Below are 15,429 nucleotides of genomic sequence, written 5' to 3'. Positions count from 1 at the left end.
TTTGAGGATTATTTAAAATAGACTATATTTGATATTCATTGGTTAGATGAATTGCAGATGTTTCAGTCTCCTAGGAGACTTAGCAAATGCATTCTTGAGTTTGCTTATAGAACAAAGCATTTTATTTTAATTAATTCTTAACTGTTTTTTCTTCTAGGGGTAAATGTTCCTGAAATTCCTTGTATCCCAATGCTAAGGCACCTTTATTTGAAGTGGGTGAGACTCACCAAGCCCCAGCCTTTTAAAGATTTCCTTTGCATCAGCTTACGCACTTTCGTCATGAGGAACTGTGCAGGTGATTATATGGCTGAGTGACAGAATTGTAATAAGTTGCACATATTAAAAATTCTAAAGCAAAATGTATTGTCATATACTCATACACATCTCTCATGTCTGTCCTTTACACTTCATTCCAATCTGCAACATCCTGAATTAAACTTTCATCATTTCTTCCTGAAACAGCTTTGTACTTAAATTTTATGACTCTGTTCTGCTTCTATCCAGTCCATCATATATTATATATATATATATATATTTTTTTTTAATTAATCTTCTTTAAGCAATACTTTTCTCATGTTACCTCTCTGCCTACAAATCTCCACTGACTCCCTTAGCTGTGGCATCAGAGTGAAATACCTCTCCCTATCTTGCTAGGTCATACTCATCTATACTTATTTCCTGCTACCTAACATTCACCTTTTTCTCCCCATTTTCAAAGATTAAGTGACTTGCCCATGGTCACAGCTAATAAGTGAATGAGGTCAGATAGGCCTAATGTGCTATCCACTGAGCCACCTAGGTGCCTCTATCTGTGTCTTACCTTCTGCCTCCTTACTATACCCTGCACCAGCCCTGTTGGTTCTGATTTTACCTACTTAGAATCATACTGGACTTTTTTCATTTTGCCAATTATTCATGGTAAAATCCTTGGTGCTCCTAATTACTTAATTACATGTCCTCAGTTTTCTTACCTGTATAATGCAAATGTTAAACTTGATAACTTCTAAGTTCCTCTCCACCTTGAGCAATTATAGTGCCTCTTCCACAAAGTTTTCTATGACTATGCCCCTTCTCTGAATCCTGAACCCTAGTACTTTAGTCATAGCCATGGCATATCATTCTTAGAAGGGATCACATAGCTCATCTAGTTCAAAATGTGTCTGCCTATTATGTTTTGGCACTGGATTATTGATGTTCTTTGTTTCACTTGATAATTGTTTCAGAATATTAAGCTATAAATTTTTAAACTTCTCATACCCTGCTAGCACAATGTCTGATACCTAATTGTTCAATAAATGCTTATTTGGTTAGTTCATTGTCTTGGTGGTGAGGAGTATAGTATCACAGTTCCAACTGTGCTAAAGGAATACAGAAAGAATACTATACCTTTGTAAGGTGTAAATTTAGGAGTTTTTTGACTAGTATATTATACTTATGGTCACTGGGGATTAATTCAATCCCAATAAAAATACTCATGTCAGTTTGGGAATTTTATGGTGGTTTAATTAATATAGAGGGAAGGAATTAAGAGGAAGAGAGAGGGAAAAGGGTTTAAGATTTCTCTGGCCTAGCCTGAGCCAAGGGAAGTTCAGAGACTTTCCAGCAACGAGGCCTCCTCCAAGATGAGGGGCCTCCTAGGAGGATGGCATTTTTAGGAAAGGTAAAGGGAAAAAAAGGAATCAGCCTAAACTCTGAGAGAGTTCAGGGAAGACACCTCACCTGAACCATGCTACTAAGCTTCTCCCAGTTACCTCATCAAGTACGCTCACCACCAGACCTGAATAAAAACTGCAGGCACCAAGGAGAGCCAGAGCCACCTCCGCGAAAAAGCCCAAGAGAGAGGAAGTGACACGAAATATATAGACCGTTTTTTTACATCACTTCCTGCGTCTCACATGTACCAATTGTAGCTTAAACTTGACTTAAGACAGCCCAGAGGGGTCTGTCAGTTGTTCCTGATTTGTCATTTGCTAGCATATGTCTGTCATAGCCATCCTTCTCAACACTTAATCCTTAAGTAGGGGTGTAGACATTCCTGTTTGTTAGACTAAGCAGGGTGGAGTAAATCTAAAATTCACAACTTCAGATTTCACTGAGTTACTTTTGCATATTGAGAACTGCCTTTGGCTGGTTTAATAAAAGTATGGAATTTTACAGCAGGAAGGAATAATAGTCTAGTCTAAATTGTGATTTTATAGAAGAGCGGATGAAATTGGGGCCCAAGAAAAATACCTGGTTCAAGGTCACTTAGTGAATAAATAGCAGAGCCAGGATTAACATCCAAATCCTTCTGGCTTCTAGTCCATTGTCTTTCAGTTATTTACTGCTAGCAGAAATCTCATTCTGGAGGTTCAGCCACTTTTGTGTCATTTTGAAATACACATAGAATTTATTTGGGAAAAAAAATTTATTTTAAAAGAGGCCTAAGCTTTGGTCAGCAAAACAAAGATGGAAACATTACCTAGAGCAAATCACTTAATCTTTAGTTCCAAAATCTTCAAAATGAGAAGTTGGGACTTAAGATCTCTAAAATTTCTGTGGTCATATTTTACAGAAACAGTTTTGAAAAAAGGGAGCTTCCATTGTTCATCTTAAGATTATCTGAAAGGAGGTAACTGGATCAGTGGATGGAGACTTAGTTTTTGAGAAACCTGAGTACAAATCTGGCTTTAGATACCTACATAGATACTAACTCTGGGCATGTCACTTAACTGCTGTCTGCCTCAGTTTTGTGAATTTTAAAACTATTCCACCCTAATCACACCATACTTTAGAAGATCTGATTTAGCTATTTCCTGATCAATAACAATAGAGATACTTGAACTAACAGAATCAGGTCTTGGGAACCATGCATTTCTCCACCCTCCTTAGTATAGCAAGATTATGAAGGTTTGCACCAAACTCAAGATTTAATTATCTGAGGAAATGGCTTTCAACAGACATGTGCAGAAAAAGCAGACAGACCCCTGGGTTGTCCTAAGTCAAGCTAAGCTATCATTGGTACAGATGAGACGCAGGAAAGTGACATAAAACCGTCTATATAAGGCACGTCACTTCTTCTCTCTTCCTCTTTCCCTGGAGAGGCTACTCTGGCTGGCAGTGTGCTAGGCGTTCCAACAATCTTGGTGTGGTGGCAGTTATTTTGTCTGGGTTTGGCAGTGAGTTTGCCCTGGAGCTGATTTCAGGTTCGGGCATCTTGGCTTAGCCCTTTCCCTTTTGGAGTTCAAGCTGACTCCTTCCTCCTTCATACTCCAAAACCATATCTCCTAATCTCCCTGCTTGGTACTAGCTGGCAAGGGGTGGGGGGTGTGGGGGGGGACTTACTCCTTTCCTTCTCCCTTCTCCTTAATCTCCTCCACTTTCAATTAAATCACCATAAAATTTCCAGCTGACTTGGATGTTTCATTGGGATTTTATAAGTAAAATACTTGGTGACCAAAATAATTATTATACATTATACCTTCAGTGTCAACCATAATTTTAACCTTTATAGTTTCCTCAGCTGTACAGTTGAGATTATAATAGTACCTACTTCCCAGGGTTGTTGTGAGGATAAAAACTTGTAAAGTGCTTTGCTGACTATAAATCTCTATATGAATGCTGACTATCGCCAGTACCACCATCTGTCATATCATTACGTTTTTGGTTTCTCAGGGCCTACAAACTCTTTGAAGTATGTCCCATTGGTAACTGGATTAGCTTCTGCCCGAAACTTGGAACAATTAGAATTAGTTCGAGTTCCTTTCCTAGGAGGTCTCATCCAACACGTAGTTGAAGACAGTTGGCGATCAGGTATAGTTCTTTCATTTGTCCTGTATTATCATGCAGTCTTTAGAAAATTAATTTCCTTCTGAGGAAGTGTAGTTGCATCTGTTTTAAAGGCCATTCATTATAAATGTGATACAAATCAATTATTAGTAATCACAGCCCTCTTATGTCATTTGACAGGAATTTTAACAAGAGACTTTTTCTTCTGACTTGTTTAGTTACTGCTACATCAGATCATGTCTTGGGAATATGTATTAGAAATTCTTTTTGAGATATTTTTGTGCTATCTAGAGCTTGGTTGAATAAGACTTCAGAGTTCATTATTTCGGTTTCACAACTCAAGATATCATTCTCTCATGAATTACATCAAATATGTTCAGGAGGATAACAATATAGTAAAATAATTGTTTATAGGATTACAAAGTTTTTATTAATTTGATTAATGTTATAAAAAGTGTAGTAATTATTATTAAAATGTGTTGAAGATTTAAAAATTGTTGGAAATGGTTATGGTATTAACATTCTGACCCATTTAGTAAGTATATGTAGCAAAATAATGAATTTCATAACAAATTATTATAAAATCACATTGGTTGTAACTATATAAGATTTCATCAATTTCAGACTCCTTCACAGATGCAAATTGCTTCTCATCTGTAATTTATACTTTTGGAAAATTGCTCTAAGTTCTGAGAGATTAGGTGACTTGTCCATAATCACAAAGCTAATAAATGTCAGGGGTCAATAGGATTTAAATCTCAATCCTACCAACTCCAAGTTTAGTACTATCATATCTCTTTTCATTTATTATAATATTTTTGATTAAATATTTTGCATAAAGGCAATAATAAGAGATAGTTATTAATAAGGCTAGAGATTACAACAAGCTATTAAACTGTACATACCTTTTGACCTAGGGTATGTATGCCAGTAGGTCTTTACTTCCTAGAGATCAAAGAAGAAAAGTATTTACAGTAGCTGTGTGTTTTCAAAGAATTGGAAATTGGGTATGTCCATTAATTGGGAAATATCTAAATCAGTATTTAAATGTGATGGAATGCTATTGTGCTAGAAGAAATAATGAGGAGAGGCAGAGCCAAGATGACAGAGTAGAAGGAGGAAAAGTTTAAACTACCATAAGAATCCTTTCCAACCCACTTAAAATAACTCCTCAAAATGAATATTAGACTGAAAGAACCAACAAGGAGATGAAGTGAAGCAACTTTCATGCAGAGAACAGCTTGAAAGAGGAGCACAGCCTATAGGAGGCTACACCAAGGAGTACCAACATAAGCCATCAGCAAGCCCCTCTATTCCCCCCTCCCCCAACCGACATCTACTATTCCACTGTGAATCTGGGCCCAAGCCAATATTCACACCCTGAAAAACCGCCTAAGCCAACAGCACTGCAACCCTATACATACCCTGTAAAATTCTACGCCCCAGCCCAAACCTGCAGTAAGGTCCAGAATCCTAGTGCAAGGCAGTCTGTGGAAGCAATCCTATGTGTAAGCCCAGAGAAAGGCCCCGAGTCCCAGCCTAAGATAGCCCCTAGTGTGCTGGCCTGTTTGAGCCCAGGTGAAGAGCTAGCCCTTACCAAAGCTCAAGGCGAAGTTACCAGTTCTAGGACAAGGCAGTCCATGGTGTTCCTGACCTGAACAAGCCCAGAGTTAAACCAAAAGCCCCCTCTGAAGCCTGAGGCTATAGTTTGAACTCTACCATAGGGTAGCTCACAGTGCTCTAAGGTCTGCAAATCCTTAGCAATCTAAAGGGGTGATTGAATCAGCAGAGTGAGGTGGCTTTCAGAGGTCTTAGTCCACAGGCTATCATTCCACCTTGGAAGAATTGAAACTTACAGAAACCCAGATATAAAGCTATAAGTAGCATCAAGGAAGACCAGAAGTTTTTATCCTGAGAATAGAGCCCACTTTTAAGATAAAAGTGAAAGTCAAAGAAAAGGCTGGCAAAATAAGCAAACATCAAAAAAAAAATGCCTAACCATAGAAAGTTTTTATAGAGACAAAGAAGAGCAAGACAGATAGGGATAGTAAAAGTAAAACACACTAAGCTTCAAAGAAAAATATAAATTGGTCTCAGATTATGGAAGTGCTCAAAAAGGATTTCAAAAATCAATTAAGAGAGGTAGAGGAAAAATGAGGAAGAGAAATGAAGGCAATATAAGAAGAAAATAACAGCAGAATTGACCAAGTTAAAAAGGAGGTTCAAAAGCTCATGTAAGATGAGTTCCTTAAAAACTAGAATTGGACAATTAGAAATTAATGACTTCATGAAACATCAAGAAACAATGAAACAAAATCAAAAGAATGAAAAACAAACCAAAAGAAAACGTGAAGTAATACCTCGTTGAAAAACTAGCTTGACCTGGCAAATAGATCTAGGAGAGACAATTTAAGAATTCTTGGAAGGTGGGCAGCTGGGTGCTCAGTGGATTGAGAGCCAGGCCTAGAGATGGAAGGTCCTAGGTTCACATCTGGCCTTAGATACTTCTTGGCTGTTACCCTGGGCAAGTTGCTTAACCCCCATTGCCTAGCTCTTACCACTCTTCTACCTTGGAACCAATACAGAGTAGTGATTCTAAGCTGGAAGGTAAGAATTTAAAAAAAGAATCATTGGACTACCTGAAAACCATGATGCAAAAAAAAAGGCCTGGACATCATGGTATAAGAAATCAAAGAAAACTACCCTGATATTCTTGAACTAGATATTAAAATAGATATTTAAAGAATCCAAAGATCACCTCCAGGAATAAATCTCAAAAAAACAACCCCCAGAAATATTATAGCTAAATTCAAGAAACAATTCAAATAACATGGAGCTACAGTCAAGATTACATGAGACTTAGAAGCCTCCACATTAAAGAATCTGAAGGCTTGGAATTTACTATTCCAGACAGCAGAACATCTAGTTTTATAACCCAGAATCATCTATCCAACTAAACTGAGTCTATTCGGAGGGGGGGGGGGGGGGGCTTTTAATAAAAATAAGACCTAAACAGAAAATTTGATGTCCCAACATAAAATTGAAGAGAAGCAGAAAAATGTAAATAAGAAAGAGAAAATTGAAGGGTTTCAGTATGTCAAACTGCATGTATTCCTATGTGGAAAGATGATATTTTTAATTTATGGAATTTTTTAAAATCAGTATTAGAGCAGTTAAAAGGAGTATATATAGGCAGAGGGTTTGGAGCTAAGCTAATTAGAATATGATGTGTGAAAAAAATCAAAGGGTGAAAAAAAAAAGATTGAAAGGGAAGAGAAGTGGAATGGGGTAAATTATCTCACATAAAAAGGCAAGAAAAACTATTACAGTGGAGGAGGAGGAGAAGGAGGGTGGTGGTGGGCAATGGTTAAACCTTACTTTCATCAAATCTAGCTTAGAGAGGGGATAACAACTATAAGTATAAAATCCTATCTTATCCTATAGAGAAGTAGAAGGGGAATAAGACAAGGGGACTGAGAGTAATAAAAAGGAAAGGGAAGTAGGGGGTGGTAATTACGTAATAGAGGAATTTGAGAGGGGGAACAGAGAGAAATGGAGGGAGAGAGAGAGAGACACACCTGTGAGCAAGGACAGAGTGAAAGAAGAAAGAGCAGGATCAAAAGTGGAAAATAAGATGGAGGGAATTCATAGTTGGTAATCATACTATGAATGTGAATTCACCTGTAAATTGGAAAGAGATAGCAATTTAAAAAATCTGGATTAAAAACTAGACTCCTACGATATATTCTTTATAAGAAACACATTTGAGTCAGGGAGACACCCACAGAGTAAAGATAAGGAGTTGGAGCAGAATTTATTGTGCATCATCTGAAGTAAAAACAAACAAACAAACAAAACTGTAGTAATCATGATCTCCAAGCAAAAATAGATATGATTAAAAGAGAAAAGGAAGGAAGTTACATTTTACTAAAAGGTACTATAGACAATGGAGTAATGTTAATATTAAACATATATCATAAATAGTATAGCCTCCATATTTTTAAAGAAGAAATTAAATGAGCTTCTGAAGGAAATAGAACATAAAACCATACTAGTGGGGGAGCTTAATTGCCCCCCCTTTTAGAACTTGATAAATCAAGCCAAAAAATAAGAAAGCAGTTAATGAAGTGAATTGAAATTTTAGAAGTTAGGACTCATTAGAACTAATAAGCTTCTGGGGAAAATTGATCAGGATAGAAAGGAATATCCCTGCATAAAAATTGATCATGTATTAGGATCTACAAACTTAACAACCAAATACAGAAAAGCAGAAATAATAAATACATCCTTTTCAGATCATAACACAATAAAAATCATAATCCATAAGGGTCCAAGGAAAGACTAAATAATTTAATAAATTAAATAAACTAAATAATTTAATGCTAAAAAAGGAGTGGGTCAAAGAACAAGTTATAGAAACAACCAATAATTCAATAGTGAAATTTCAATAATGAGGATGACAATGAGGATACAACATATCAAAACTTATTGGATATAGCCAAAGAATTACTTGGTGGGAAATTATATCTCTAAATGCTTACTTATATCGATAAAATAGAGAAAATAGAGATCATTGAATTGGGCATGTAACACAAGAACCAGAAAAAAGAACAAATTAAAAATCTCCAATTAAAGACTAAATTTGAAATCCTAAAAATAAAAGGAGAACTTAATAAAATTGAAAGTAAGAGAATCATTGAACACTAGGAGTTGGTTTCATGAAAAAAATTAAATAGATAGGACACTGGTGAATTTGATTTAAAAAAGGAACTATCAGATAAAAAGGAAAAGGATTAATTTACCACCAAAGAAGAGGAAATTAAAGGAATCAGCTATTTTGCCCAATTATATGCCAACAAATCCAACATTGTAAATGAAATGGATGAATATATACAAAAATGTAAATTGCCCAGATTGACAAAAGGGCAATTAGAATATTTAAAAATAATCCCTTTTCAAAAAAAGAAATTGAACAAACATCTAATATTATATTAAAAATTCTAGCTTTAGCAATAAGGAAAAGTAGGATTTAAAGTAGTGAGTGAGAAAACTAAACTATAACTCTTTGTAGATGATATGATGGTATCCTTAAAGAATCAACTAAAAAACTAGTTGAAATCATTCATAATGTAGGTACAATGGCAGAATACAAAATATATTCACATATATTTTATCAACATATAATACCAACAAAGTTCAGCATCAAGAGATAGAAAAATTCCATTTAAAATAATTAGACCACGTAAAATATCCGGAAATCTACTTGCCAAGACAAACCTAGGAATTATATTTACGCTATTACAAAACACTTTTCATACAAATAAAGTCAGATCTAAACAATTGGGAAAATATTAATTGCTCATGAGTAGACAGAACTATTATAAGAAAAATGACAATTCTACTTAATTTGCTTATACAGTACTGTACCAATGAAACTACGAGTTATTTTATAAAAATAAAAAATAATAAAATTCATGTGAAAGAACAAAAGATATCAAAGGAATGAAATGTGAAGGGAGGTGGCTCATCAACCCCATATATCAAGGTATACTATAAAGGAGTAATCATCAAAACAGCCTGTTACTGGCTAAGAAATGGAATGGTAAATCAATGGAGTAGATTAGATACATAATGCCATTTGCAATCTAGTGTTTGATAAACTGAAAGATCCCAGCTTTTGGAATAAGAACTCACTGTTTAACAAAAACTGCTAATTTTCTAAGGAAAATTAGAAAACAGTATAGCAGAAACAGTATAGCAATCTAGACCAGTCTTTCATACTATACCAAGATACGGTCAAAATGGATATATGATTTTGATAAAGAGTGATACCATAACTAAATTAGGGGAATATAGAATAGTTTACCTGCAGATCTCTGGGGAAGGGAAGAATTTATGATCAAACAAGAGATGATATAAGATGAATACTTTTAATTATATTAAATTAAAAAGCTTTTATATAAACAAAACTAATCTCACCAAAATTAAATTATAAGGGAAACAATAAACTGGGGAGAAAATTTTTCGCATCTCTCTGATAAAGGTCTAATTTCTCATTTTATAAAGAACTAAGTCAAATTCATAAGAATATAAGCTATTCCCCAATTGAGAAATGGTCAGAGTTTGAACAGTTTTCAAGTGAAAAAATCAAAGCCATCAATAATCATAAGAAAAAATGTTCTAAATCACTCTTGATTAGAGAAATGCAAATTAAAGCAACACTGAAATACCACCACACACCTATCAAAGTGATAAATGTTGGAGGGGATGTGGCAAAAATTGGGACATTAATGCACTGCTGGTGGAGTTATGAATTGATCTAACCATTTTGGAGGGCAATTTGGAACCATGCCCAAAGGACTATAAAACTGGGTATACACTTTGATCCAGTAATACCATTATTGAGGGGTCTTTATCCCAAATAGACAATGAAAAGGGGGAAAAGCCCGACTTGTACAAAAATATTTACTGCAGCTCTTTTTTGGGTGGCAAAGTATTTGAAATTGAAGGGTTGTCCCTCATTTGGGGAATGGCTGAACAAATCATGGTTCGTGTTGGTGATGGATGATTTCAGAAAAAGCTGGAAAGATCTGCATGAACTGATGCAGAACGAAATAATCAGAAGCAGGAGAACATCACTCACAATAACAGCAATATTGTACGGTGATCACCTGAACACTTGGCTACTCTCAGCAATGCAATGATCTGGGACAATCGCGAAATACTTATTATTTGGAATTCTATCCACCACCAGATAAAGAACCATTGTAGTCAGATAGATATAGATCAAAGCATACTATCTTTTATATAAAAGTATTTGCAGTTTTATTTTAGGGTTTGGGTTTTGTTCTAGTGTGCTCTTCCTACAGTGAGCGGTATGGAAGTGTATTTTGCATGATAATAAAAATAAAATTAAAAATTAAAGAAATGATGAGATGGTTTCAAAAAAATCTGAGAAGACTTGTATGAATTGATGCAACATGAAGTGAGCAGAACCAGAAGAAGAAGAATTTATACAATCCTAGCAATTTGTTTAAAATCAACTTTTGAAAGATTAGTAACTGATCAGTGTAGGGACCAACCACAATTACAAAGGACACATTATGAAATATGTTATCTACTCCCAGATAAAGAACTGATGTACTCAGAATATAGATTGAAATTTATTTTCTTCTAGTTCTTTTTTTTTCTTTTTTTTCCTTTTTTTTCCTTAGAACATGGCAAGAGCAGAACTTTGTTCTGTGTTTTTGTACAATCAACCAGATAAGCAACTTCCAAAAATTAGGAAATCCTACCTACCAAATTTCCAATGACCAGCCAATGTAGAATAGACTTTAAAATGTCCTCCTTATTGATAATATATATACTAAAGGGCAAGCAAGTTTAGCTTTGCAGAGAGAAGTTGTGATATTGTACTTAATTTAAAGTTTTATGCATAAAACTAGAAATCAGAGTTCAAGTATTTGGGATTCAGATGAGAAAAAAGATAGGTATCATAGCATGAACAATAGTACTAAAATGTAAAAGAAAATTCACAATAATTTTCATTAAAATACTAGAGCTTCTTTTCAAATCAGAAAGCCTTGGGTTTTATACTTAACTCTGACTTATGGTGACTATGTGGTTCTGGGAAAGACACTTAAACCTCTCTGTGAACTAGGCAAATTTCTAATATTGTAAGTTGTATAGAAATTGACAGTCTGCATTGGGGAAAATAATTTTCTCACGAAAGTGTACTCTGAAGAAATCACAGGTTCTGGGACCATCCCCCCACACCCCCCCTCAAAAAAAAAAAGGAAAGATTGATTTCAGTGGTTAAGGAGAAGGAAATGTTCTACAGTCTCTGTATGAGGTGTTTAGAGATTAGTATCTATTCAAACCAAGACTATGAAATTGAAAATAACAGTTCACATTTGTTATTTTAGCATTTTAAATTTTACAAACTTTCCTCACAACTGTGTCCTGTAGTTGATGCAAGTATTGTTTTCCACATTTACAGATGAAACTAAAGTTAAGTGACTTGACCTTGCTCACATGGCTAATAATGTCTGCCCAGGTCTGCCAAGTCTCGGACTCTTTCTACAGTGTTGTGACTGAAACAGGTTGATTTCTAGGTAGTAAGCCCAGAGAACTGAGATTACACATGTGGAGCTCATAAGAACCCTAGTCATTACAATTAAAACTGCTCATATCCTTCAAAGCTGTATAATGAGAATTAAACATTCTGAAATGCCATAGCACAGTTATATTAGACAGCCACTATAAAGACCAGCTTAACTAGGAATATAGGAAAAAGTTGTCATCAATGTCAGTAATATTGTCCTTAAAGAATTGAAATGAAAGAATGGCAATCATGTGTGAATTCCTTGAGGGCAAGAATTTACTTATCTTTTTTGTCTTGTTTTGAGCATAAAGCTTAATAAATGTCTTGAATGAATGAAATCAATGTAAAGCAAAGGAATGGGGAGAGCCTGTAACTATTTTTATTGAAAAACACATTTCTAATTTTTTCCTTCCTTCCCTTGCTTTGTCCAGGTGGTTTTAGAAATTTGCACACTATTGTTTTGGGAGCTTGCAAGAATGCTCTTGAAGTAGATCTTGGCTACCTCATCATCACCGCTGCTCGAAGGTAGGCCTTCTCCTTTCAGAAATTTTTCTATTTTGGCTCTAAGGCTACTGATGGAATAACTTTTCAAGTACATCCTGACCACAAGGTTCTGATAAGTACTGTTTAAGCTACTGAGGAAAAAATATAAATCATAGCCTACAGTGACTTAGCTGCTTTGTAACAGTTAAGAAGGGTGATTAGCTTAGACTATTCCAGTTCTTTCTTACTAAAGCAGTGATTTCCTGTGTTAGAAGGAAGGGGAAATGTTTTACTGGATTTTTCCAGGAGCACCACCAAATACGATGGTTCTTTTCATGGTTTCTCAGGGTAAAATATGGACAGCTTTCCCATAAGATACCAGACCAACAGAAATTCCCAACACTTATAAGCTATGTGTGAGAAGTCTAGTGATCACTTGTGTAAAGTAAAATACCTCCATCCCGTGGCACCCCAGTGGTGGGACATAGGGGTCATAGAATCATGTGTTATGTCTAATGTTCTGATGGCCTGGCATGATATTGCCATGGAAGAGCAGATGGCATGATGTTTGAAAGCCATTGGCCAAGAAAAGGGAGAAGGAGCGAAAGGTTTTGAAAAGCCAGCACTGGGAGTATAATGTGTCTATTTGCCCATACCTGTCTCTGGGCTGGTATTTTTCTTTGGACTCTTTTCTTATCTGGTAATCTCTGATAAACCCCATAGCCTCAGCTGACTACAATGGAGGATTGAAGTTTACTAGAAGTTAGGACTGAGAACCCTATTTCTCTTTTTCTTCCTCTTTACTAATAAATGCTTATAAATCTAGTAATAAGCCACCAGATTAATTTTTATTTATAACAGGATTTTTCTCTTTGGTATCCACTAAATCAGATTGGTTATTTTGGTTGACTTCTATGATACAGTATTGTTCCTTGGAAAGAACTATTTTTATAACCGATCTATTAAGAAGTCATTGAGTATAGTGAAACTTTGCTTGACTTTCTTTGATTTCATCTCTGTATTTCTTTGTTTTTAGGTTACATGAAGTTAGAATCCAGCCTTCTCTAACCAAAGATGGCGTCTTTTCTGCACTCAAGATGGCAGAATTGGAGTTCCCACAGTTTGAAACCCTCCACCTGGGATATGTAGATGAGTTTTTACTGCAGTGTAAGACTATCCTACTTTTATTTCAACCCCCAAAATGCTTCTCTTTTAACATGACCAGTTTGAAACCCAAATTTTGATATACCGTGTTGTCCCACATATAAGGTGACTTCAAACCTTAGATAATTTTGTTTTTTAAAGAAGAGGTTTCCTTATCTGTAAAATGAAAGAGTTGGACTAAATGATCTTTAAGGTCTCTTCTGGCTCAAACTCTTATCCCAGGAAAACATTGTAAAATTAGAGTATTTGGTGGGTTTTGGACCTATCGTACCAAATATCAAAGTATTAATCAGTGAAACATCACCAACAAACATCAGATAAATAGCAGAGAATTGTTTGCAAATGTTGCCTGCACAGTTTTCTTATTTTCTTCTACTACCTAAAGCTCTTTTCCCCTGCAGCATCCTTTCCCCAGTTTGTCCTTCATTTGTGTTTATTATGCTGCATTTCTTGAAGCTTTTAATAGTACTCTCAAATAAGCATCCATTCCATGCCTGCAGTAGCCATTCACACAGTAAGCCCACTGAGGGTTTCTTGACTTTTCCAGATGGTGTTAGAGTATGATCTTCAGTGAGCAACCAGTCCATACGCTCTTTCTGCAGGTTGTCTTTGAAAGGCTTGTTCACAGCAACAACCTAGAACCTGCAATTGGGAAGTCATCCCTTCAGGTATACTCATCAAAATCATTATACATTGCACGAACTTATTTTCTCACCACATTGGTTAAATCCTCAGGAAAAGCTTATATTTTATTTTTTTAAAAACTCCTTATCTTCTTGCCCCTATTTTTAACCAACCTCAAAAAAGATCCAGGTTTAAATTCATTGTTTTTCTTGAAATTCACACTTAGAATTCTCTTTGGATATTGTCTTGCAGCATTTTTAAAGTGAGGCAATTCAACTCATATTTTAAGGTCAAAAGGTCTTGGATAAACTCATGGATCCTGAGGAGGTTGATCAGCTTAATGAGAAGATTGGTGACTTTGCCTTCAAGTGCAATCAGCCTTGTGAGGATTTCTAGAAGGAATTAGGGAAGCTAGCCTTGGTTATTTAAATTCCCTCAACAGTTGTTTTGTACTCATAATCCCTCTTTCATGGGCATAGTTGAAACCTAGTAAAAGTTTGTTAGATTTGAATTGAGAAGAAAAGTCTAAGAGAATGAGGGGGATGATGGTGGGAAGGAATTATAGCCCAGGTAGAACTAGAGTTGTAACTGCAAAGTGGCAGTTAAGCTTGATTTAAGGGGAAACTTTGTAACAATTCTGCTGACTAAAATTGAAATGAACCAATTTGGGAAGCAAAATCAGTGCCTACTAGAGGTCTCTCTGTGGAAACTGGATGAATACCTGTACCAGATTACTTAATCCAGTAGAGTGTATTACTCTTACAAATTGGACAAAGATGGCTTTTGAAGTATCTTCCAACTCCCAAATTCTGTTAATTCCATTGATTGATTACATGCTTACTATGTGCAAAACACCACTTGAGTATTGAGGATAATAAAATTGAGATCAGGTGCCATCCCTGCCTCAGTATAATTAAGTATGTGTGTATGTGGGGGTAAATTACACAAAAACAACTCATCCCTCAAATTGCATGATGAGTATAGAAAAGAAGTGCAAGCAAAATTCTGTATAAGTTCTGAAGATTCAAAAGATCATTATTTATTAAAGGAGAGGAGTCATGATTTTAAAAGATGGTGAGAATTCAACCAATAGAGTAGAGGACATCCAAGGTATTGGGAAAAACATGAACAGAATCAGGAAAAGCATAGAACATGTGGTAGGGAGAGTCAATTGTGTATTATGTTATAGAGTAGAGTACATGGGTATGGTAAGCCTGGAAAATTACAGTAATACTATATCAAGGGCTTTAAATGCCAAGTTAAGGAGATTAAACTTTTCCTTATAG

The 15,429-nt window shown here is 35.5% G+C and overlaps 1 protein-coding gene across 9 annotated transcripts in view; it reads left to right on the top strand.

The window, feature by feature from the left end:
• Positions 1-15,429, top strand: part of FBXO38 (F-box protein 38) — a 99,439-nt gene that overhangs the window by 49,490 nt on the left and 34,520 nt on the right. For all 9 annotated transcript variants that reach the window (XM_056811616.1, XM_056811613.1, XM_007474053.3 and 6 more), the window contains 4 exons: positions 158-295; positions 3,655-3,792; positions 12,304-12,397; positions 13,392-13,522. In XM_056811616.1, the coding sequence (XP_056667594.1) occupies positions 158-295; positions 3,655-3,792; positions 12,304-12,397; positions 13,392-13,522 (501 nt within the window). The remainder of the gene's footprint in view (positions 1-157; positions 296-3,654; positions 3,793-12,303; positions 12,398-13,391; positions 13,523-15,429) is intronic.

Source organism: Monodelphis domestica, chromosome 1 (genome assembly GCF_027887165.1).
Source record: "Monodelphis domestica isolate mMonDom1 chromosome 1, mMonDom1.pri, whole genome shotgun sequence".
Lineage (NCBI taxonomy): Eukaryota > Metazoa > Chordata > Mammalia > Didelphimorphia > Didelphidae > Monodelphis > Monodelphis domestica.
Note: the sequence above shows the minus strand (reverse complement) of the source record. Positions and strands in the feature narration are given on the sequence as shown.